The 26,211-nt window shown below is 31.9% G+C and overlaps 2 protein-coding genes across 10 annotated transcripts; both read left to right on the top strand.

Moving 5' to 3' along the window:
- Positions 1–1,256: 1,256 nt before the first annotated feature.
- Cglr1 (cGAS-like receptor 1) lies at positions 1,257–15,475 on the top strand. Of its 9 annotated transcripts, XR_013258014.1 has the most exons (14): positions 1,257–1,472; positions 2,409–2,577; positions 6,076–6,239; positions 6,327–6,497; positions 6,871–6,968; positions 7,042–7,180; positions 8,275–8,424; positions 8,805–8,891; positions 9,153–9,323; positions 9,691–9,813; positions 9,887–10,073; positions 10,240–10,314; positions 14,856–14,968; positions 15,244–15,475. XR_013258014.1 is itself a non-coding variant. In XM_077413251.1 (13 exons), exons 2-13 carry the CDS (start codon positions 2,412–2,414, stop codon positions 15,471–15,473), a joined length of 1,761 nt encoding a protein of 586 aa, XP_077269377.1. In that variant the 5' UTR covers positions 1,257–1,472; positions 2,409–2,411; the 3' UTR covers positions 15,474–15,475. The 9 variants fall into 9 exon arrangements, 8 of the variants coding, with proteins under 8 accessions (XP_077269377.1, XP_077269384.1, XP_077269379.1 ...); XM_077413251.1 differs by lacking the exon at positions 14,856–14,968; XM_077413258.1 differs by having other exon boundaries at positions 11,460–15,475.
- A 3,620-nt stretch (positions 15,476–19,095) lies between these two features.
- LOC143901189 (ectonucleotide pyrophosphatase/phosphodiesterase family member 5) lies at positions 19,096–22,728 on the top strand. Its single transcript, XM_077413262.1, has 8 exons — positions 19,096–19,410; positions 20,569–20,815; positions 20,905–20,997; positions 21,177–21,543; positions 21,624–21,833; positions 21,912–22,166; positions 22,264–22,354; positions 22,569–22,728. The coding sequence occupies exons 1-8, from the start codon at positions 19,295–19,297 to the stop codon at positions 22,594–22,596; spliced, it is 1,407 nt and encodes a 468-aa protein (XP_077269388.1). The 5' UTR covers positions 19,096–19,294; the 3' UTR covers positions 22,597–22,728.
- Positions 22,729–26,211: the final 3,483 nt, after the last annotated feature.

Below are 26,211 nucleotides of genomic sequence, written 5' to 3'. Positions count from 1 at the left end.
AAAATCAAATAAAATTAATTATTTCGTTCTTATTATTTTATCGCATACCTATCTTTTTTTTACGATGGAACTTTTCCGTTTTTTTTATAAGAATAAATCTTTTTGTTTAAAAAATGTGGATTATGTAAAATTTTAAACCTTTTGAAATTTTGCTGATGTATACATTTTTTTAAGAATTTAACACATGTTTTGAAAATATGCTCTTCGAACCATCTATCTTTCTGAGAGTGGTCGAATATCATCAAATCTCTCCAGCACATATATTTAAAAGATGTATACTTGCATTTCATCTTTCTATTATAATAATATTTATAACGAGCGGTTTTTAAAAGTAGGGGAGACCGGGGCTAAGCCGGACACCATTTTTTTAAAGGATATTAGTCGTTTGTGCCTCTCAGTACTTAAGGATGTATCATCGGTACACTCTTAGATGTATAGGACATAATTTTCGAAGCGCTACCAAGTGGATCAAAATTTGTGAGAATGTTCTTTTAGTCTTCCTGATGTGCTAAAAAAAAGTAGAAACAAATCCACTAAACGGTTGCTGAGATATAACGATTTTAATTCACTGATTTTACGTAAAATTAAAGAGCAATTGGTTGAACTATTGTTTATTAAAAAATATGAACTTTCAGCGCCAACTTATTTCCGGTATCGTTTACTTGTTAATTAATTTTTATTAAAATAGAGTAGTTTTCCAAATAATAAAATATATTTCGACACTTTATCCAAATAATTCTGGAGCAATTGGATAAGAAAAAAAAATTTTAGACAATGGGAGCTTTCCAGCAAGTGACACAAGCCGACACAAACGTCGTTCTATCTTTCTTTTTTGACAATGAGTAACAAAGACAAAACGATACTTGTGTCGACTTGTGTCGCTTGCTGAAAAGCTCCCAATATGTCTGCCAACTATACGGTTAATTTTAATTAATTTATGTATATTTTGTATGGTTTTTTTTCCAAATTCTAAAAAGTTTTTTCCTTTCTCCAAATGATTTCCAAACTATTGAAAAAAATAATTATAAATAATTTTTAATTAGTTTATCAACTATACGCCGTCGATACCCGAGAACTTACAATTAGATCAAGTTCTAGCATCGTGTGGCATCGTGGACACAGGTCTTTATACTGAGCATAATTGAGCTAGAAAAATTGGCCAGACTCTTACTTCTAGGGACTCTAGCTTACGTATCGCTGTAACGCCATCTGCCGAAAGTTTACTCATTAATTTGCTGTATATATATTACATAAAGCAGAAAGAGCCGGTTAGTGCACAGTAGGATGCAGTCCGATACATAGCCTTATTCGCGTTTATTTGCAGGAAATAATTAGTAGAATAATAATAAAGGACGCGTGAGCAGCTCTAAAATTCCAATCAATTAAATTATTGAAAACGTTCTTACGACTATCGCTGCAGTGCAGCAATATTGCTGCATTCGTGGTATTTTGCCCGCATCACCTCCTGTTTGGTGAGTACAAATCCGATAAACAGCTGCGATGAGTCAAGAATACATCATTTAATTTTTTAATTAAACGATTATCGATAATAACTCGACAACCGCAGAGGAATCGATTCACCTGCAAAATAATTTGTTGCACACTTTTTTAAACGGATTTGTATAATTTCTAAAATATAAATTTTCGAGATTCTATCCATCTATCTATATTCTATCAAATGTCCCGACTGACTCATCAACGCCCAGCCCAAACCTCTAAACCTAGAAACCTAGAAACATAAAATTCGGGAAGTATATTCCTTCCATGATGTAAGCACCCACTGGGTAAGGGATTTTTAGAAATTCGACCCCTAACGGGGTGAATAAGGATAAAATATGTTTTCACGGATTCCTCAATATTTCTTAAGCCCAATGAGATGTCGACTTGATTTTTGCTTACAAAGGTTACCCATACAAATGCTTAAAAACATAATCCAAGATTTTGCCTTAATCAACCTCCTAAAGGGGCAAATCTAAATTCGGGGGTAAATTATAGAATCCTTCGCATACCGTATAGCGAAGCACAGGTGTATCAAAAAAGATAGTATTATTATATAAGTATAGAATTGTCAAAAATTGGATGAAAAATAAATAAATCACAAAATAAACTTTGTAGTTATTTTTGACATTATTGGGTGTTGGAATTAATTTTTTGGTTTTTCTAAGAGATGACGTAACTATTAGAATATTCCACGCTGATGCATACGGTTGCCAACCTTATATAAAAGTCTTGTTATTAAGCTTTAAGAATCAGTAGAAGCCATTTTGTTGAAGTGTGAGTAACAAGTTTTTTTGGTGCGTCAAAAATTTCGAGTTTCGAGCCATCAAAACGCAATTTGCTGGAAGCCAGGCTTTCTTTATTTCACCTAAAGAAAAAAACTGTTGACTGTCATCGTTTGTTCCTGGAAGCTTATGGTGATTCTACTCCAATACTGGTATCGACGATTTAAAATTGGTGATTTTGACTTGGAAGACAAAGAGCGCCCTGGACATTCTTTCGTCGAAAAATCCGTCTTTTGCCAGAAAGATAGGAGAAAGTTGTGGACAACAATGGGCAGTACTTTGAATGAAACACATGGTACCGTTTTTTTTCAATAAACATTAATTTTTATGAAAAAAAAAATCAAAAAATTAATTCCAACACCCAATATTTAAATGTTAAAATATGAAATATCATAAAGTACTTACTTTTTCAATAAAGTAAGTCGCTAAATTTATCATAGAGTAAATGGAATCATTAAGAATAGAAATTAATGCATGATTTTTATATAAATGCAGTGGAATATTTTTAAACGATTACATGCATTTTTTATTTTAATTAATTCCATTCGTGTTGCATATAAATAAGATAAAATGCTCAAATAATGAATGTTTTACATTTTACAACAGAATGTATTAGGATAAAATGTGAAATATAAATAAGATAATCTTCAGAAAATGAATAATTAATTTCTCCTTACTTCAGACTTTTATATGAAAAGAATTAATTTATATTTTAAAAAATCATACAGCTTTATATATAAAAAAAAGTGCAACCGTATTTTGTTAAAGTACACAATGCATAAAAAATCTCTGTCTATAGAGAGAGATTAAACTTATACAAAATTTTCTTCTAGTATTTCTTCTTTGCAAAAAAGTTACAGTTCCCTAGTTGCTAAAATTATCTGTACATTTATATGTATAAGAACCACCCTATATATTTAAAAGAATTATTAAAAAAGCAAGCAAATTTGTTATCAATCTAATAGAATCAACAGGAAAACGAATTTAATGATTTCTTGTTATCTTTAAACACTTGATTAATACTTTTAATCAACTTGAATCTTTTACATCGAGTCTGGTTAATATTTATAATGATAAATATCATCATTTGCAATAAAATATTATAAAACTCCTGAGAAATCCATAAACGACCGTTTTAAATATACGGGCAATTTAGGCTGCGGTCCACTTGACGCTACAAATGCTTTGCAGCGTTCTTCTTCTCCTTCTTTCTTCATTGAAAGAAAAGAGAATGCTTCGAAGCATTGTAGCGTCAAGTTGACCGCAGCCTTTAGTGTCACGTTCATATCACGCGTACGTGACACAACTACTCCTAGCTTGCTCTTTATAAAAATCCCGAGATTTGTAACATGTGCGAGATCTCTTATCTACTATGACTGACGGAGTGCCAAGTGATTATATATATAATTTCATGGTCATCGGTGTACCGTACACTCATTGCAGAGAAAAAACGGCACCGAAAAAATAGGGCCGACTTCGCCCCGCGGTCTTCCCTATATATGACATTAATATAATAATTTTTTTAAACCACGTTTAAATATAATACTTAAATTATTTATATTAAATTAATTAATAATTTTTTAATAATTAATAATTTACCTGAGACTAATTATTCATTATTGAAAAAATTAATAATTATTTTCTACTAATTATTCATTTTCAAATAAGTAGTAATTTATTTTGACAAACTATTAATTCTTTTAACAATAAAAAATGTTTACTATTAATTTGTAAATAAAAATTAATTCATATTTTTGTCTAAATACTAATTTCCACATAACTGAAAATTTTTCTCTGATGATTTACCCACTTTTTAAGTAATAAGTAAGTCACTTTTGCCGAAATATTAATTTTTACGTAGTTAGTAATTTTTTGTGACTAATTATTAACAATGGAATAAATAACTCAGTTCGCCAGTACGTAAATAAAAATAAATTCAAGATTACGCGACCCAACATCATTGTGACTTTGAATATGGCACGGGACCGATCTAGTGGAGAAAATGGGCAGTCTAATTTTCTTCACGTTTTATATTTGCGACTCTCAGAATTTTATTATTTTACTCTTTTGACGCACCTAACATTGTGGTGTTCGCACGATGTAGTTTGGACACAACATCTGGCGACGCATAATGTATTGCTGCGTACTTAATTATGTATAATATCTCACTTGATAAGGACTGGATTGTGGTCGAAACGTCGTGAGTTAAATTAAATAGGAATTGGCCAGTTGGGTCGCGTAATTTTGAATTTATTAATTATTAATTTGTTGAATCTATAAATAGTTATTGTGTAACAAGTGCAGGAAGTTGAAAATTGTACATAATTTAATTCGTTGTTATTTATAATTTTGTGAATAATTAAAAAATGAAAAATGTAAATTTTTTATTGCCGATTCCTGTTTAAAATTATAAAAAATATTTTTTCTTAGCCAAAATTATTAGCAAAGCAAAAACAATCAATGTTCCTCTCTCTCCCCTACACGAGAGATTACAAAGATTTGTCGAGAAACTGTGTTATTTAGAAAAACCACGTAAAAAAAATTGCGGAAAAAACGCGCAAAAAGAGAGTTATTAAGTGTAAGTGCAAACAAACCTTGTAGGAATAAGTATACAAGTAATATTCGGATTGCTCTATTGGTTCACCATTCATTAGACATTTATTTAATCTTACATTTCGTTTTTTTAAGCAATGCACATCGTCAAGGAGAAATCAATCAGCAATTTAACTATGGATGCATGTGCAGTTTTATTGCCACGTTCACATTCGATATCACGGATATTGCGGAAATCACTCGATATCAGTGACATATAAAGCGTATCATTCATGTTTTTTTTCCGTCAGCGTTTCCAGAAATAGATTGCGTTTTATTGCACACACAAGTGACGATATTTATATTATGATGTCGTAGAGTTTGCAAAAAAATGCTTTGCCAGTTAATAATAATTATATCGAATGTGAACGTGGCAATAAAACTGTACAATGCGTCCATAGTAAAATTGCTGATTGATTTCTCCTTGACGATGTGCATCGCGAAAAGCTCTCAAGTCTCTCCTCCACATTTAATATATAATATATAATATAATCTAAATATTTTATAGTGTGAGATATCCCTTACTTGCCACACTGGGGTGTAAATCAACCCCACGACCATTCCCTTCATTTTAAGTACCTAAACCTACCGGGAGCGGGTCTATAGCGACATTTGTCAATAGTTCGAGCATGCCACTATCCCCTCAAGCCATTCATTTTTTTTGCTATTTTAATTTTTTTATTATACATAATTTTAATTTTTGGCTATATAACCTACATAACTTTTAAAAGTAAGCTTTTAAGAAGTTCTAAAAAATTTGGCAAGTTAAAATATTGAATAGCTTATTTGTTATAACAATTTTTGTCGCTGGGGTAAATTTCATTGCAGTGTGGCAAGTACGTGATTCTACAGAAGTGTGGCAAGTAAGGGATATTTGTCATAAACCTGTTGTTTCAGTTACACAAGAGAAAAAAAAAGTTTATATAATAATATTTGAAATAATCTCTAAAAGATCTGGATCTTCCTGAATGCATGCAAAACAAAAGCGAGAGAAATGCAATTTTATTCTGAAATCTAATTTTTATATTATATAATCTTATTATACTTTTCAATTTTATTTAAAATAATAATACTTAACTAATATCTATTAAATATTACAAAAAAAATTTATCTTTTTTTGTATTTATAATAATTATACAATTTTATTTCATTAATATTTAAATAATAATTGTATAGCGCTAACATAGGTACAATTTTAAAGTAATTTCAGATTTTGAAAATCCAGCAATTTACACACACGCGATGGCGCAAGTCGCAGATATTGACAAGTATCTAGTTAGCGATACGATATTTGAGAAAATAAACAGCAAATTTATAAAAATGGATTCCAATGACATAAAGGATCAAAATCAGTTTTTGAAAATGGTAAAAATCTTTGTATTATAATATATAAAACTATATTCTATTAATTTATATGCTCGTATTCATTGTACCTTGTAATGTATGCTGCAGTTTTTTGGAAAGCTCATAAACGCTATGCGAAAGCAGAGTCCGTTATTTGATAAAACATTTCAAAGAATTATTTGGGTTGGAAGCTATTATAAAGGAACTCGATTTGGAGAACCAAAAGAATACGATTTGAATTTTGTGATCAATCTACCCTTCGAAGAAAAAGATATACAAGTAGATATTATTTTTAAAATCAGCAACATATATTTCTGAAGATTATTAAAGCTTGAAAATCCAAAGTTATTAATTTCCATTTATATGAAAACATTTCTATTTTTTATTTGAATTATTTTTTTTATGTAAAATTATTATTTTCTTTTTGTAATACATATATATACATATTAAATAATTTTAATATAACTTTATAATATATCAATAAAATAATACAAATATTTTCTTATTAATCCAATAATGCAATTTTATACTATATATAAGATCGACGCGAAATTAATACTAATATTATAATTAATATATATATTAATAAGTATATTATATATATTAATATTAATATTATATTAATATATAATATTTATTGATTATATTTTAGTTTAGGGCAGATCGACCAGGTTTTATTAAGATACGCGTACCGGTTTGGAAAGCTATAAGCTCGCAGAATACTTTAAATTTAGTTCCGGAAGCATATAAGTAAGTATTATGTTATAGAAATCGACTTATAATTTACAAAATAAAAGGAAAAAAATATCTATTTTCTGTTTAGGGAATTGAATTCCTTCATTGATGAAGAATCATATCTGAATCAAGAAAAATTTCGCACTTGGATAGAAAGAATTTTGAGTAAAGTGGCTCACGCTACTGGTGACAAAAATGACAGAATTATATTTCATGATTATACACCAGTAAGTGAAATATTAACATTATAGTCATTGATAGTCTGGCAACAGATTGATCAGAATTGCATCAATTACGAGGGTGAGTCAGTAATTATCCGCGCTCTATTTCTATAATTAATTTATTAGAACAATAGTAGACAACGTACAATTACATCATTTTTTAACACAATCCCCTTGCTTTTCAATGCACTTATCCCAGCGTACCACAAACTTGCGTATATCCTCGCAAAAAAATATTTTTGGTTTGTCTCTCAGCCATGTATGCATCACTTCTTGCACATGTTGATCTGATGACAAATCGATCTCTTATAAGGTGTCTTTAAATGGACCAAACAGATGGCAATCTAAGGGAGTGAGATCTGAATGCTCCAATACCTTGAAACCCAATTTCTGAAGCGTTTGAACAGCGTGCATGGTCAGCAGTATAACAAAAGCGGTGCATATACAGGCTGAGGCATATACAAATCAAAAACATTTTTTTTTTTTTTAGAAACTTGTGGCACGCTGGAACAAGTGCATTGAAAAGCAAAGGAATTAGGTTAAAAAAAATGATGTAATTGTACGTTCTGCTCAACTGTCTAATAAATTATTAAAATAGAATGCGGATAATTATTGGACTCACGCTCATACATTATACTAATTGCTAACGTTTTTTGATGTTATATAAGTGCAAGTTTGATATTATATGCATATACTTATAAAATATGACAACTGAATTGGTATAAATCGAGTAGATCTGCTATTTCATAGCTATTCAAATATTTATTTAGTTATTAAATTATTAATCAAACCTTTATTTAATTTATTAAAGTATTACTATTTTTGTATTTTGCTTGTTTATATTATTTATGTTAGATAAAAAAATGGGTAGAGTTATTGCTATCTGCTATCACATTTTGTCAGTAGATTTTGTTCGATTTTTGTGGAGATATCGAAGATTGTAATAACGAGCAAAATTGCTTTCGACATATTTGACTATTTAAAGTTGTCGTATATAAATCATATAAAATATTATATTATAGAATATATGTTATACAAGAAGGAAAAGTTGAACTAATTAATAAAGCTAAACTAATATTACATGCTTTATCTGTGTTTAGATAAGAAAAAGAAAATCAGGACCAGCGTTTACGTTAAATTTTAATTACGGAAGAAACAATGAAAAAACTATCGACATCGATGTGGTTCCCGTTTTAACTTTTTCCATTCATTCTTTGCCACCGAAATCTTCGAAAATGAATATTTTACAAGTACGTAATATAAAATTAAAATAATTGAGATTTGTCGTACATCTGTTTATTTGTTTTTTTATTTATTAAGTAAAAGTAATACGAAAAAATTATACTATTTGGGAAAAAAATAATTTTTATTAGTATTAAAATATACCTAATAATTTAAAGTATAGCCGTTTAAAGTATAGCTATATTATTTACTTATTGTTAGATATATTTTTATTTTTTTATCTTATTTTTTCCTTTTCGTAAAAATATTCGAACTTAATATTTTATAATTTTTACTTAAAAAAATTTAACAAAGAAAAACGGTAAATTGTATGTAGCAATTCAATTACAAATAAACTAAATAGCGTGTCTGTATTGTATGTAAATGTTAATCGTTTCGTGTTTCATAGTTTGGTGAATGTTGGTCTGCACTTTATTTAAAGAAGCGTAGAAAAGGTTTCCGTAATTCACGACATCGTTCGCGACATTGGCGAAAAGTAATCTTTTTTGTCGAAATATAGCTACACCTACTTAGATAGATGCAGCTCTTTTGTTTTATTTTCATCTAGTTTTTCTTCAATCCTTGTCATACAAATAAATTTAAACTTAATACTTTAAATTTATTAAAAAAAAAAAAAAAAAAAAAAAAAACACACACACACAGAACTCAATAGAGGAAAACAAAAAACAAATAATTGTCTGCAGCAATTCAATAGCTGTTAATAGCATGCTCTTACTAATCGCTTACCGTTTCGTAGTCTCGCCCAAATAGATGTTGGTCTGCAGTTCCCAAACCTTTGAACAACAGTAGAAGCGATTTCGGTGATTTACGACATCGCTATTGGCGACTGTGTTTTTACGAGTTTGAGAAAGATATGCTTTGTAACCATAATTATGGGCGTATGAAGCCTGTAATACGCCAATTAAAGGTACAATGATACATCGTGAAGTAATATAAACATCAATTTATTTGTAAAAATACGAATAAATTTTTAGTTTACTTTTATACTTATAGTAATATTGTAAGTATCTTCTGTAATTGACTCTCTTTTTTTACTTTTACTTTCCTTAATGAATTAGTGCATAAAACTTTTTTATTTATTTATATTATTAATTTTTATTTTTTTTATTGTAACAACTTAAATTATATAATCTATTTTAAATAATGATGTATTAGGTTGGCCAATAAGTCCATGCGGTATTTACTTATAAATGTTACTTACTCGGTTACTTATAAATAACCGCACGGACTTATTGGCCAACCTAATACGTACATATATATATTCTCTCTATTAGAAACTTCGGGATACTCAAGAATGGGCGAGTATTGCAAGCTATTATCTCGAAACCTTATGCTACCATGAATCAGAAATGTTTCATATTTCTCAGAGAAAATCATATACTTTCTTATTCTTCAAGGTAATATATTGTTAAAATTCAAAGTGCTTCTTTTATTAAAGCATTAATAATAAAGTATCAATGATATTTATAGATGTTAGAAAAACTTCATGATGCTTTCAATAATCACTGCATAAAATACTATTGGGACGATGATCTCAATTTGCTGGCAAATATCGGACGTGAGGAAATGAGGAATATGGAAGGTAGATTAGACAAGATTTTAAAAAATATTAGAAGGACTATTAAAGACGATCAGTACGCGATAGCTAAATGGGTTTGTGAGTACTTATATTTTTTTTATGCTTTGAATAAGTATAAATTAGTATTACATTGCATATGCATGGTACACCATAAAATTGACCACTTTTACTATTATTTTACTATTTATTTATTAAAATATAAAAACTTTATATCACAATATTTCCCATGAATTTTCGGTTGTAGTGAATGGAGACGAATTGGAGATTTTGAAAAATTTGGAACATGTAACGATACCGGAACGCGAAGCGCAACCCCAATGTAAGTATAATTACATAATATACTTTATTCCAATTTTTTTAAGAAAAGAAATGTATTATTAAATTACTACCCCATAATGTAAGAATACAAGAGGTGCGTTCAACAGACAAAGCAGATCAGTGAGCGCTCAGTAATTCTTTATTATGATTAGTTTCTACACTTATACTACGTTTACGCAAGCGTTACTTCTGTAGTAACTTACGATAATTCCTTCATGTAAACGGGATTTTGTAGTAACTTACGATAATTTACTCCGCGTAAACGAGTGAATTATCGTAAATTACTATAGAAGTAACGCTCGCGTAAACGTAGTATTAGATCCAGTGAAGAACTATATAGGGCGGTATTCATAGTCGGATCTTATTTTAAGATTATCTTAAATAATATGTCTTAAGATGCTATAATACGGCTCTGTGATTGGTTCATAACATCTTAAGATTGTACTTAAGACGGTCTTATATAAGATCTGACTATGAATACCGACCGCATGGTCATTTGATTGGCTGAATGGAGTCTTATATAATGGGCAAATCTCTGATTGGTCATTCACTGCGCAACCTTGGGAATGATACACCTTGTATTTTTACATCATGGTACTACTAAGCTTGTCGGGAGTTTTCACGTCAATCAAACTTAAGGGTAAGGTTCTAAAAAGTTAGTTAAAATGTAATGAAGTTGACGAAAATTTAATATCATATTGTGTATTCTCTTTCAAAGTTAGGGGTTAAATTTCAAATTGATTCACAATTTAGATAAAAAGTTATCAATTCTTGAATATCCGTTTTACAAAAGGTTTTACAGAGAAAAGTGTAAACATTAAAAAATGTAACCAATTATATAATAATATTTTACGCACAAGCAGATCATCAACGAACAAAAATATATAGCAATCAAATTTGAAACGATTTACAATTGTTTTTTGAAAAAAATAGTAACAGTTATTTACAGTCACTAAATCTACGTCTTTTACATTCTATTAGATGTTCCGTAACTATTTATATACATTTTTTTGTCTTTGAATTCCTGGAGAATTAATATCAGAGTTTTTAATATTTCCTGCATACTTTTGGGACGATGGGGATCCTGGACCGACGACAATTATCAATATTTATAGATGTCCATTTTTTTTCGAATTTGCTTTACAGATTTGAAATCCCAGCATTAACACGTTTAAATAAGTACGTACAGAAATGATGAGTGGAGTGACAAATTGAAGACCAAAAACTTAAAAAAGAATTGAAAAAATTATATTTGATAATACTTGATGTTGCACCTTTTGTATGTACCTAGAACTTCATAGAAACTTTCGTTTAATATACGAATTATATAGCTTACGTGTACAAATCAAAAGTACCCCACTAATCGGATTAGTACTACGTTTACGGGAGCGTTACTTCTGTAGTAACTTACGATAATTCACTCGTTTACGCGGAGTAAATTATCGTAAGTTACTTACAAAATCCCGTTTACGCGAAGGAATTATCGTAAGTTACTACAGAAGTAACGCTCGCGTAAACGTAGTATACATTTACGCGAGCGTTACTTCTGTAGTAACTTATGATAATTCCTTCGCGTAAACGGGATTTTGTAAGTAACTTACGATAATTTACTCCACGTAAACGAGTAGTTACTGCAGAAGTAACGCTCGCGTAAACGTATAGGTAGTATAAAAGATTAAAATCCTAATAAGAAAGATTTTCACTAATCGCAGATTTTATGCATGTACACACACGCAGTGTATACATAGCGTTGCAATCTGACAAGGACAGATATCTCGTTAGATAAGAACAGATATAGGCCGGTAACATAGAAAACGGTCAAAATTATCGATCCCGTCGGATTTCGGCCGTCACCCCAGGACACGTTCCAAGATCCCTTTAAGGGAATCCTATAGTGAAGGTCGAACTTCCTCGACGTCGGTAATGTCAACATTTCTAATCCTGTTTTCTATTACTACGTTCACGCGAGCGTTACTTCTGTAGTAACTTACGATATATCACTCGTTTACGCGGAGTAAAATCGTAAGTTACTACAAAATCCCGTTTACGCGAAGAAATTATCGTAAGTTACTACAGAAGTAACGCTCAAAAATTATAAGGCAAATAAAAAAATGTTTCAGATAAAAGTTGTTCATATTAATTAGTAGAAAAAGATGATACCATAAAAAGGGGATTTCTATTTAAATAATTTGACTTGGATCCTATTAGGCTTAACACAGGTCCCGGGTTCAAAATCTAATAAAATTGTCTATTGGTCCTCATTGAACTCTCCAACTTTTATCTGAAACATTTTTCCAATAAATTAATACTTTCAGAGATAATTATAGCGGAAATTGACGCGCTTTAAACATTTAAATACTTTTAAAACGAGTCAACTAACCTATATATACACCTATATATATGTTATATTTTCCAAACTTTTTTTGTTAATAACTTTTTAACGAATAGCGAGCGACGGCTAAAACCTTCTGAAGGTCACTCGGGGTCATGACCTTGACAACATATATCAATGTCATTGAAATCGGTGAGATCGCCAAACTTTTTTTGTCAATAACTTTTTAACAAAAGACGATAGCGACGGCTAAAAACTTCTGAAGGTCACTCAGGAGGGTGACCTTGACAACATATGTCACGGTCAAGGTCATCGGAGGTGCTTCCCCTAAAGTACATAATTACCCAATATCGTGCAATTAGAACTAAGATAAAAGTCTAGGAAAAAAGTTATGTGTCCAACTTTTATATATGCAAAAGCACATGCAGGTTGATATGATGAGTAGTATATTGCGTATAGCAAAAGGTGGCGCAGCAATCGAACAAGGACAGATGTCATTTCGTTAGACAAAGACAGATATAGGGAAAACAAAATTAGAAATGTTGATATTATCGACATCGAGAAAATTCGGCCGTCTCTCCAGCATCCCCTTAATGAAAAACTTGTTGACAGACTTTTATAAAATAAGAATTAATTAATCAAAATAAATTAACATTTATATTTGCATATTACATTACATACTATAACACCATAACATATATAACATTATAACTATAATAACATATTAAAGTGTATCTACAATAAAAAGGTACGTATAGATAAAAATACATATAAAATTATCAGTACAATTTTTCATCATGGTAAAAGATAACTGATACGACATTTCACAAACATTGTACATAGTAAAGTCTGGTAAAGGTAAAAAATAGATTTCAATTAAATGCAGTTAGCCTCGAAATACATCCATTTTCTTTGCCGAAAAAGTGTAATGCTAATGTCTCAGAAGAGATTTCAATTGATTCTAAAGTATAATTATATGTATTTGGTTGCACATCTCATGTTTATTTTTGAACGAAGTTAAGGGGATCCTAAAGCCGTCTGAGATACCGGTTTTTTTTCTTAGCACTAATCTTTTAATTGGCTTTATAGAAATGCAAAATTCTTGTCTAGAATTAAAGTACGCATCAAAATCTAGGTCATGGTGGTCGAATTTGTATCGAAAACGAGAAAAAATTAATATTTTTGTTAATTTTTGGTATACGTGACGATAATATTTGCTTTGTACAAAAATTCCACAATAAATATCCACAAAATTAGACCGGCATGACCTTAGGGATAACATTTAAGAACAATATCGTGCAATTAGATCTAAGATTGAAAGCCTAGAAAAAAAGATTAGTTTAAATAAAACTTTTATATATGCAAAAGCACATTTAGGTTGACAGCAATCGAAACAAGGACAAATGCCTCGTTAGACCTAATTTTAAGTTGCGGTATTTTCCGAAATAAAAAGACATTTCAATAAAAAATCACGACAGATCGTTTCAGCACACTTCAAAAATTGACCGGATACTATCCTTTTCCCTCGACGATAAACAAACAGCCATAAAACGAAGCCTAAACATACGGAGAACAAGCCGTTTTCCGACTATCGAAAGGAGTGGTGAATGTTCCTTCCGCATATATATTTCTTGCAAATCTTACCATCCGGTCAATTTCACGAGTTTCACGAATACGTTAAACGTTAGAGCACAAGTACAGAGCGAATAATAAAGAAATATACCGCAACTTAAAATGAGGTTGTCAACATGTCACAAGACAGAATTCTCCATTGGAGAGAGTTCTTATTTCTACCGCGACGGTACGGCGCCACCGTCAACGCAGAGTTCTCGGCTGAGGAACCAGGAGCCTTAATTTATATTTTTAGGAAACGGGGTGATACGTTATAAAATTGTAGCTACAGATCCTAAAAATATTAATTTAAGGCAATTTAAAGTTTTTAAAAGATCTTTAATTTAATAAATAATTTATGTTCACACATAAAATCAAGTGATTCTTCGTCCCTTATGAATCATGTCATAACAATTTCTCACTTTCAATTCAATATGAGCAGAGGAGTACACTTAATATTACTTCACAAATTTCGTACATACTAGCTTTGCACTTTAATTCACGACAATAACACGTATTCTTTCTATATTTTGTGTATTTTTCATGTTATTTTTATCGTCTGCAATCAACTAATAGCGTCACATTACGTTTTTTTGCAGCAAATCAATGGAACTGCTTGATTATCTGACCAATCGAGGAAGAAATCAGCAATGTTCATGACACAGCGTATCATAGCAAGACAATCTGCCTCGGCTGAATGATTATACGAGAAGTTCGAGCCAAACATATGCTCATAAATGTCATTAAGTTTCAAGCTAATCGGCTTCTCACATTCAAAATTCAATCTCTTTTTCCAGTTGTTTTTCTTGAACGGTCGCTGTGCAAAGACATTATCCAGCTTCATTATTTGATTCTTTGGCGTTTTTTCATTCGTTTCTTGTAAAGGATTGTTCGATGATTGGATATTAGTATCATTGCTATACTTCTCTACTTTATTGTTTATAACTTTAGTGTATTTATCACCACAGAAAAGCATTGTTTGCACAGTGGACGTTGTCGCAACAACTTTGGGTACTTCCTCCATCACCACATCCATATCCAACATGGAGAGCGAGTCATTGTACTCATCGTTCAACAAATCTTGGACCACCTTTGGCTGCAAGTCTCTTTTCTTGAAGAAATCTTGGAACATCTTCCATGTATCAATGCAGAGGATTTCATTGTTAAAGATCTTTAATGGGGAAAAATTATTAAATAAAATAAAAGATTATGAATGAGCTATTATGTAAATTAATTACCTTATTGATACGTTCGAGTTCCCCTAAGAATATCGGATAATCAAACTTGTCACCGTTATGCGCTGCGAAACAAATTGGCGGTGTGAGACGTTGCAAAAAGTGCGTTATTAACTCGTAAAGTTCGTTCTCGAAAGGTTGAAGTAGTTGCATGTCCTCATTGTACAGTTCTACAAAATCATAAGATTATTATAATATCGAGTATCTGAATTGCAAAAATACTAATAGTGTAAACCAAGCTATTTATAATTTGGATTTTTCTCTCCGTTTATAGTTACTTATATATAAATTCATACTGATGAGGTAACTCACTTGTCAGGTGCTCTACATGCGGCGGTATGACTTTTCGTGGATTAACTGGGAGCACCATTTTATGCAAAACTCTTGGCATAAAATTTTTGTTACCATTGCATATCGATTCTCTCGAGACGGCAACTAAAGCAATCTCTGTAATTTTTGGCATTACCTTCCCCTGAATTAGACCAGTTGTTTCTAAATCAAAGAATACAAATGTTTGAATCTCCATGTCAAATTCCTCGATCACATGTCAATACTATCTTCTGTACTATATTTTCATTATCTTGTGATCTACCTGCAACAAGACCAGTTATAATCGCAACAAATAGCGATTGAACAATTTTAACTTTTCAAAACCTTGCTTTACATACCACAGAGCATCCAGTAGGTACATTTTCCTCAGAGATAAAATTCACGTGCCAAGCATTTTTCATCTAAACGTGCAATATTTCATGCAGTCAAGTTTCCAAGTAACGATCTGAAATTATAAAATAGTCTTTTAAAAAATTATAAATCTTGTCTTTGTGCTCTCTCTCTCTCTCTCTCTCTCTTTTCCTTTCAATGTTTTAGGCTCGGTTGCATCACCTAACCTTAACTTAACTCATTCTTCGTCTCTTTCTAATTGTCTCCTTAAAAAGAGGCGAAGAGTGAGTTAAACTAAGGTTAAATATTATGCGACGTTGGACGTTGGTGCAACTGGACCTTAATTGTATATCTCTATTGCATTTTAAAAAGGTCAGAAAATGTAACAAAACACAACCACAAGAAACAGATCTGTATATAAAAGTTTCTATGATTGCAAGACATTAAGGCTGATCTACAATGTGCTCTTTGCTTTCTGTTTTTTGCTCTTAACCTCTTTGCGACTATCCCGTATTTTGCAATTCCGTCGCGTAACGTGAATAACGTGATGTTTCTTGTCTCTTCTGAAGTTCGTCAATTTTTATCTTAGGCGACAGAGAACAAAAAACATCGCGTTACGCGACGCAATTGCGAAATACGGGATAGTCGCAAACAGGTTAAGAGCAAAAAACAGAAAGCAAAGAGCACATTGTATATAGATCAGGCTTTATATAATAAGTTCCATTATTTTGCTCCCCTAAAAGCCACTAAAAGCTACGACATAAAATTATTTTAATGCAATTTCACATAAATTTAAATATATAAATATAAGATTATTTCTATCTCTCACACACACAAAGTCACAAAGATTTCATCTCTCACAGTTCAATTCTTTGTATTTTTCATCTTTCCTCTTTCTTTCTCTAACTTGTTTTCTTTTTCTCTCTCTCTCTCTCTCTCTCTCTCTCTCTCTCTCTCACTAACTTCTTATTTTTCTCTTATTTGATATGGCTGCCGCTCCCGATCGACCCGATCCCGTCGATCCGATATCCTCTCCAGACTCCTGGGTAGCGATCATGTAACTTTTTTCCTAGAGCGGAAACGTGAAAAGTGAAAACTTTTATGTAACTATCTCTTTCTATTGGTGTTGAATAGAAAGAGATAAACTTTTCACTTTTCACATTTCCGTCCTAGGGGAAAAGATACATGATCGATCCCCTGATTCGACTATTCGACTATTGACATAATATATATGGTGTGATCCACGATCCACTAAAGGCCGGTTTCACACGCAATGATTGGTGGCGCCAGGCCGCGCCAGTCGACTAATGTCAGTAAAAATGCAAGTGTAAACACTTGATGCAAACTGGCGCTAGTAATGTGGCGTTTACTGGCGGTTATTGGCCAAAACATATAACCTCAAAATTTAAGGTTATATGGTTGTTGTCATTTACTGTGTGTTTAATAAATGTTAAATATTTTCCATATTATACGCCCAATCACTGTGTAACACTTGTGAGTTTGCCAGTTGGTTCTGGCGCCAATGAATGCCAGTCAGTTGGCGCCACCAATCATTGCGTGTGAAAACCGGCCTTTAAACGCTAGCAGTTCCAACACTAGGGCCGGTATTCATAGGCCGGTATTCGTAGGGAGCTTTCCACCAAGCGACACAAGTCGACACAAACGTCATTCTATCTCTATCTTTCTTTTTTAGCAATGAGTAACAAAGACAAAACAACACTTGTGTCGAGATTTGTGTCGCTTGCTGGAAAGTTCCCATAATTAGATAGCCGGGTCTGTAATACCGACATTTGTTTTGTACAGATGTCTTTTTTTTGGCTTTACGGATTGAAAAATCCTTTTCCAAAGTTGAAGTATATTCGGAAATAAAGGCCACACCACGCGATTTTATACCGAGAATAAAAATAATTTTAGAAACTGCATATAACAATGCGTCAACTTGCGAAAACATTCGCTTTATATAAAAATTCTACAATGTATTGTTACAAAAAACTGTAGCGTGGCCAGCGGATTACATCTAAAAATACGATACCGTTGTCAGAATTAAGGCCATTGCACGTAACAAAGTTTTAGTCATAATCGTAAGGTCGTAAGAAAATAGACCAATCACACTCGATTATTCTTCGAGCTCAAGGAGAATGATCGACTGTGATTGGTCTATTTTCTTACGGCCTTACATTATGACTAAAACTTTATTACGTGCAATGGCCTTTAGGTTTAGACTCTAATGGAGGATTCACACTGCGTCCGATGTTCGACGTACGACGATCCGACATCCAATAGGAAATTTTTGTCTCTAATAATAAATTCTGTTATTGGATGTAGGATCGTCGTACGTCGAACATCGGACGTGATCGGACGCAATGTGAATCCTCCATAAAAAGAGCCAATTTCACCAACCACAGTTAGCTTAACCGACGGTTAAAGTTAGCAGGATTGACCAATAGAAAGCAGGGTGGATTCATTTCTATTGGTCAATTCTGCTAACTTTAACCATCGGTTAGGGTTGGTTTATAATAGCCGTAACCGTTGATTTAAGCCGTAATCTTAAGAAATTGACCAATCACAGTCGATTATTCTTCTCACATTCGACTGCGATTGGTCAATTTCTTAAAGATTACGGCTTAAATCAACGGTTACGGCTATTATAAATCAACTCTAACTGTGGTTGGTGAAATTGGCCCTAAACAAAAAAGTAATCTGTGAAAAATGATTATTGCAAACGTGCTCACTCTTCCGTCTCTTTCTAGGGGGATAGTTAGAAAGAGATGCAGAAGTTTAATCGGAGAATCACGTTAATCGAAGACTGTGATACCGGCCCTCTTATCTGCGATCGCTCGCTGCGCGCGGCGCCCGCGGCGGTCCGCGGTGGCGCCGGTGGCGGCGATGCGAATATTGCGAATGATGCGATCAGTTTCACGCTCACCCACTTTCACGACTTTCACGCTTTCACGAAAGCCGGAGCCGGAGCACGGAGCACGCGCCACGCTCGTCGGAGCACTCGGAGCTCGGACAGTCGGAGCTGTCCAGAGCTGTCCGACAGGTTATACACCGCAGCTATGAGTGATGTTCTCGTGATCGGTTTTGCGGGACGATAATTCGCACCTTCCTATGTTCTCGCGAACCGCCGCGATTGCGTCACCATGATCTTCAGCTCCACGGTCCCATTTGTTTCGCTGTTTCTCTTCCTGCTGAACGCTCGGGCGGGTCCCGTGCCGGATGCTCCGAAACTGTTGATCGTGTCTTACGATGCGTTCAGGTGTGAGAATATTTGTAGTAACATAAAGGCATAAAGATTTAGAAAAATTATTGTTACGCGAAAAGAATGGTTCTGCTGAAGTGTATATACAAATTAATGGTTGCAGATATAAATCTGGAAATAATTATGGACCATTAAACTAATTATATAGCACGCTCAAGCATGATCCCAGTAAACGAATAAGTAAATTGTCCATAATAGTATGACAACAGATTTGTTCAGATATTGCAGCAAATCAGATATTATTTAAGGATGTATCACGTATACCTTCCCAGTAAAAAGCATAGTAATCTGAGAAATCTAATATATATCGGTTGTATGCATACTTTAACGGTTGACTATTATTGCATATCATAACAAGGACATTAATATTACTGATTTAAGTGATTTTAATCATTTTTTATCATTACTGGCAGCGTATTTGTAAATATTTTTAATAGAGGTTCAAAACTTTTGGCTGGGAATCTTGCCTGAATCCAACTGCTAGAAACAAAAATCATACATATATATAATCTGGATAAAGGCAGAAAGTAACGGTTAAATATACACGGTAAATAAACATGCTGAATAAAGAATAAAAAGAAAAAATATACGGCATTGATACACGGTTTCCGATAGATTAAAAATTTTATCGCTATCGCCTAGCATTGTGCAAGGGGCTTAAATATCGGAACATAACCATAATCTGACAGTAGATTGTCAGCAGAAACTGAACAGAATTTGTCAATTTATATATATTTAAATGAAATACATTTTGTTTATATGGTTACAAAATGGTAGGGTAATTCTTCAGTTTAGCTACAGCAGCACAAAAAACGATGAAAATTTGTAGTGGACGCTTTCAAAATCTGTTTTAGATTGCTTTGGCTATATTGGGATGATAATGGTGCAAAAAGTTTTGACATTCTAGTAACCAAACGCCATATATAAATATTTAGACCGTACAACATGATTATTTTTAAATCTATAATCTAGCTAAATTTTTAGATATTTCAGCAACCATTCTTTCCATATAGGATCTTATTCGGATCTTACAGAATGACTGAAAGCATCAGTATTGATTTATTCCGCATTGCTATTGAAATATTGAAATGTAGAAGAATACATATGAAATGAAAATATATAGGATTTTATTTCATTCCTCTTTCTTCTGTATAGATATGACTATTTCGAGAGAAATTTGACACCTTTCATGAGCCACTTAAAGGTGGAAGGCACTTACACGGACTATATGATGAACATTTTTGTCACCAAGACCTTCCCCAATCATCATACGATGGCGACGGGATTTTACGCGGAAACACATGGGGTTATAGATAATGAATTTTTTGATCCTAGGAAAGATAATATTACTAAGTATTCTTACGAACTGTATCATTACAACAACAATATTCTGCCTATTTGGGTATGTAGCAAGATGATAATTATATTTTACTTATATACTTAAGCATGTTTTACATTTTATTAACACATTTTTCGGTTTAACGATTTCAGACGGTTAATGAAAAAAGTGGCAGACGTAGTGGCACGATGATGTGGCCGGGTTCTGTGTTCGAATATCAAGGAACGTCACCTACTTTCGCACAAGTGTGTTGAATTAACATACGGAATATATATAATATACCTAGCCAACACACATATTTCAAATCAGGACGTATGACGTCTTTAAGACGTCTTTATGATCCCAATTTGGGACATTGTGTTCACTGTGTAGATATACTTAGATCTTAGAGATATCTATCGATTATATTAATAAAATATTTTAGGCTTTTAATGACACGATTTCCTGGGAGAAACGGGTTGATGAATTATTGTCGTGGTTTGTACATCCCACAAACCCAATAAACTTGGGGATATTATATATTGAGGATCCAGATTACCATGGTCACGCTACAGGAATAAACAGTCCCGAATTTAATGAAATTCTCAGAAAATTGGATAATATTACAAAATATATGCACGACAAAATTGATTATTATGGTTTGACAGATGATCTTAATGTGATTCACTTAAGTGACCATGGCATGGCATCAGTCACGATGGAAAGAATAATAAATTTAACAAATTACATCAATGCTAGCGATTATATATTCGTGGGAACTTCTCCGGGATTACATATCTTTCCACATCCTGGTAAGGCTGTTTTACGATACGATTTGTGTAGAATTATTGTCTTTGTTAAAACTTTGTCTTTTTTAAAATACGTCACTTAGGGAAAGAAGAGATGATTTATCAGAAATTGAAGTTTGCCGCGGAACAAACGAAAACGTTCAAAGTATATAAAAGAGAAGACATTCCGAAGAAGTATCATTATGGCGATAACACTCGTATAGGACCCATTTTTGTCATAGCTGAAGTTGGATATGCATTTCAGAACCTTTATGATACCATAGAATATTATAAACGGAAATTTTATATTACAGGTAATTTTGTACTGCCCACACACTTATTGCTATATATGTACTATTTTTATATAACTTTTAACGTTGTTTCCCATTCAGTTAACAATCAGACAGAGTTTGGGCTGCATGGTTATAATAATGAAGCTAAAGAAATGCATCCATTCTTTTTTGCGAATGGACCTGCTTTTATGCCAAAATGTAAATTGGAGCCTTTTAACAATACAGATCTATTTCCCTTATTTTGCGAAATACTTAATTTGAAGTGCCCCATAGTTAATGGCACTTTATCCCACATAACAAAGTGCCTTAGGACACAATCGAAAGATATATCAATATCTACATATAAAATGTTCAGTAAGTATTTCTTTTAACAATGTATGTAAATAATAAATGAATTATTCTTTTAATAAAAACATGGATTTTACAGAATCTTAATAATATTTTTGTTTAGTTGCAGTCATCATAACCACCATGTTAATAGGAATTTCAATAGTGGCGACAATAATTTATAGAAAAAAACGAAGATTAGCATATAATTATAGGTAAAGAACAAATACATGATGATAAATATTAATGGATCGATTTTCTTGACTTGAAGCAGTTATAAAAATTTGAATTTTTTTTTCTCCTCTTCCTTTTTTATAATACTCCTTTTTAGAAGAGGATTTGCTACTCTTTTATTTTATTTTATCTAAATAACAAAACTCTCTTTTAGCATTAATAAGATTTAATAACAAAATTATTTTTCTTTTTTAGAGAATCGTATTATACGTTGGGCGAATAAGATATTACAATTTATAATAAACATAACATTATACATCTTAGTTAGGTTTTAGTTAGTGAATTAATCTAATATATGACAGGGATATTATACGAAAGTGATATCTATATAAATTATTATGTTTTCAACAATGAATAGTACAAATATAATTTTTTATCTCCTTGGATCTTCTCTATGTGTAAGGAAACATGTTCACTAGATATAATTTAGACATTAACGTAATTATTTAGTGTTGGTACAGATTTTTAGACATTTAAAATGTTAAGAATTTGTTAAATCATAAAATGGCATCATAGTATAGCAAATTCAAAATAATATTTCTCATTAGTATTTATAAATATAACTTACTAAACTACGATATGTGATCTTATTATTATAAATGTATACATTTCTGAGTAAATTACAATTATTAACTCCGTTCAACTGTTATATTTTAGAACATTACTGGATGAATATGAAACTCAACAGCTTTGGGACGAAAGTTTAATACCCCATTTATGAAAAACTTTTTCTCAAAAATAAACACATAATTTTAAAAAAATAAGAGCGGATTCATACTTTTTGAATTATTTTCTTCCTCTAGTATACAATATTTGTCCTTTTCTAAATATTGCATCACGAAATAGAAAACCTTCGCGTTGATTTACGTCAAGGATTAATTATATAAGCAGTTTTTAAATCTCTTTTTTTCCATTTATTATCCGATAATGACTCGTGTTGTCGAACGGATTTATCGCAGAATCGATCGCGAGCAAGACACGTAATGGAGGCATTTGCACTCAATTTGCATTGAGTTATTCCACGTGAAAGCTCTTACGATCCTATTTACAAGATCTCCTGACAGGTGAAGCGAGATGTCATTACGTATTTGAGGCAATGGCTTTGAGAAGATATAAATAGCGAATATTTTAATATATGTATATTTTATTTGTAGAATTTTGCATTAGATAATTTCCCAGCAAACACTTTGGTTTGGGTTCTCAACAATCAATGATATTTTGCAATATTATTCTCCATTGTTGTTATAGATTAATTCAAGTACATCGTAGCGAAAGTAAGCGAAACTATATCAGATGCTTTTTGTTAATAAAAATATATAAATTTAGAACTTGGAGAATTGGAACTATGCATTTACTGTATAAAATTATGCATACGCTGAAATGTTCCCCGACTGTAAAACGTTCCCTGATGAATAAGATTAATTACGTATGCAGAACAATATATAGTCGTATCGATTAGAATTATGTATGAAACATATGTAGATATAATGTCCGAGGCTCCGTTTGATTCATTTATTTCATGCCAAAGCGACTTTGTACAATCGTCATTAACGCGGATATGACGGAATTAATCGACGAAGAATAAGGATATACTTCGCATTCCAATTTTACTTTTCTTCAGCAGCGAATAACGTCGTGTTATCTTGTCTGCCCAGTAATTTTTGTATAATTGTACACTATAATAAAATTTTCATTATATTATACGTAAAATATTGTGTATGTGAATAAAAGATTTATTTGTCCTCGTAATATGAGTTGTTATCTAGCCATTTATGTCGTTCAAAATGTTTATATTAAATGATGCTTATTTTTTACAAGCGTTTTAAAAAGTTTAGAAAGCTGATCACCAATGACTATACTATGACGATCACCGTAATAATAAACTATTATGTTTTTTGCTTTAATTGGAAAATGTCATTACATTTTATATCCATAAGACAATTATTGGCAATTATTATTGCATTTATATCCAAAAAATTTATAAAATATATTTATAAAATATAATTTATTCACAATTATTGCAACCTATATACCATACGCATTTCTAGTGCTTTTTCGAAAGAGTATTGTAAAATTAACGATGTTCTTTGTTCTCCGGAGTATAAGATCTCGAATGCTCAATTAAGGAAGCGGAAAGTTTTTTTATCAGCTCCCAGTCTTATAATATTGCGATAAATTGCTCGCGCAAACAGCGCGAAATATTAAAATGGAGAAATTTAATCGTATCATGACAAAACTATCGTATGTAGCTATAAGGCGTAAATTAAATTACCCATATTTTCAGCCTACTGAAAACGTTGTAATTACGATTAATAATCGATTAGTTACAATTACAAATTGAAAGAGTAAACATTCTACGCGTCACTCTATAATATATGTGATGTCTTTGATGCATATATAATCATCGTTTCTTTGCAAAATTTGTTTATCTCTTATATCGCACAAAAACAATCCTATATCAATGATTACCTGCCTAATATTATGGGCATTACAATCCCGTGATAAACAATGCTACATGCGAGCTTTTTGAAATAAAATATCGAATTGTGCAGATATATAAGGACTGCCTTTTTTAAATTGCTTTTGAGATTGCTATTGCTATATTGATGACGTAAATGGAAAATTTTTCGTAGCTCTGAAAATATGATATAAGAATATATATTATAGAAAACTATACAAAATGAAATTGTGCCAACCACGATTTGATCAAATCAAAATGCTGATTAATATCTTAAGTATAAGTGAGAACTTTGCGAATGTTATATATCTGTTCTAACTCACCGGGTCAATTACTTCATATTTCTCGACGCAAGCGGAAATAAATGTTCCTCAGAATATAAGGTTTATACATGAAACCATCACGAATGGAGTTCTATGTCAGCGGATTTCATAGATTGTATCTTTATCAAGCGGAATTTACGAACCCGCGTCATCAGGAGTGATTTAACGTTCGGGCGTTTGTATAAAAGTGACGTTTTCTCTTTATTTTTGTGCACACTCTCCATCGGCAGACAGATCTTAGGAATCGTAAAAAAAGTAAGGAAGTAATAATTTGGTATAACGTTAATCGTCACGTAATTATGATATCCTTCACGTGAAACGTTAGCTAGATTTCAAACAAAGTCTTCTCTTTAACAAAGAGTGATTATTTGACCAAACTGACGTTTAATATCGTAGAGTTACATTAATTCATTCGACGTTTCGACACTAGTTTTGTGTCCTTATCAAGAGTTTACTAAAACAACGAAGTCATTACATAAAAAATATATCGCACAAGGAACAAAGAACGTAGAAAGGGAAATAAATACCTAGGCTGTCCCATATTAAAGATTAGCCGCACATATTTTTTGCAGTTTTAACACTTTGTCAAATTTCAATGTGAAGGATCCGCGATCCATCCTTATAATTAATCGTGCGATGTAGCACAGAAACAATACATAACCATATTGCAGAACAGAAACGTCGTTCCGAGTCGGAGGACGCGGAGTCTAACTAATTTGTAAATACCGAACATGGTGGAAAGAAATTTCCACCATGATACCGAATACGCGATTGGGTCACCGGAAGAAAAACATACACTCGAAAAGAAAACTATTATGCGGATCTTATAATTTGGTCATATAACGGGTTAAGATTTTCCGTGTCTTTTTTGAGATTGATTGTATTGTCGTGTTTTTTAATATAAAACATCTCCGCTATCTCCCTCTTCCTTACATTTATGCAATCCTCTCTTTATGCAAAACCTCATATTATATAAGATCCATTTCTTCTCGTGTTTCGTTATAATGTTCTGAAGAAGTCTAAGTATGGTTCGAAACGTTAACAGTTTTATGTTTTA

Source organism: Temnothorax americanus, unplaced genomic scaffold (assembly GCF_048541705.1).
Source record: "Temnothorax americanus isolate GAGA-0224 unplaced genomic scaffold, ASM4854170v1 Scaffold32, whole genome shotgun sequence".
Lineage (NCBI taxonomy): Eukaryota > Metazoa > Arthropoda > Insecta > Hymenoptera > Formicidae > Temnothorax > Temnothorax americanus.
The sequence above is the reverse complement of the archived record's forward strand: the minus strand, read 5'-3'. Positions and strand labels throughout refer to the sequence as shown.

Bases quoted from the DNA above. Each gene is read 5' to 3' on its own strand.
- Cglr1 (XM_077413251.1), top strand. From the start codon at position 2,412: ATGGTGATTCTACTCCAATACTGGTATCGACGATTTAAAATTGGTGAT. The intron at 6,498-6,870 runs GTAGATATTATT...ATTATATTTTAG, and splicing joins TCGAAGAAAAAGATATACAA to TTTAGGGCAGATCGACCAGG. The intron at 6,969-7,041 runs GTAAGTATTATG...TTTTCTGTTTAG, and splicing joins TTAGTTCCGGAAGCATATAA to GGAATTGAATTCCTTCATTG.
- LOC143901189 (XM_077413262.1), top strand. From the start codon at position 19,295: ATGATCTTCAGCTCCACGGTCCCATTTGTTTCGCTGTTTCTCTTCCTG. The intron at 21,544-21,623 runs GTAAGGCTGTTT...TACGTCACTTAG, and splicing joins ACATATCTTTCCACATCCTG to GGAAAGAAGAGATGATTTAT. The intron at 22,167-22,263 runs GTAAGTATTTCT...ATTTTTGTTTAG, and splicing joins ATCTACATATAAAATGTTCA to TTGCAGTCATCATAACCACC.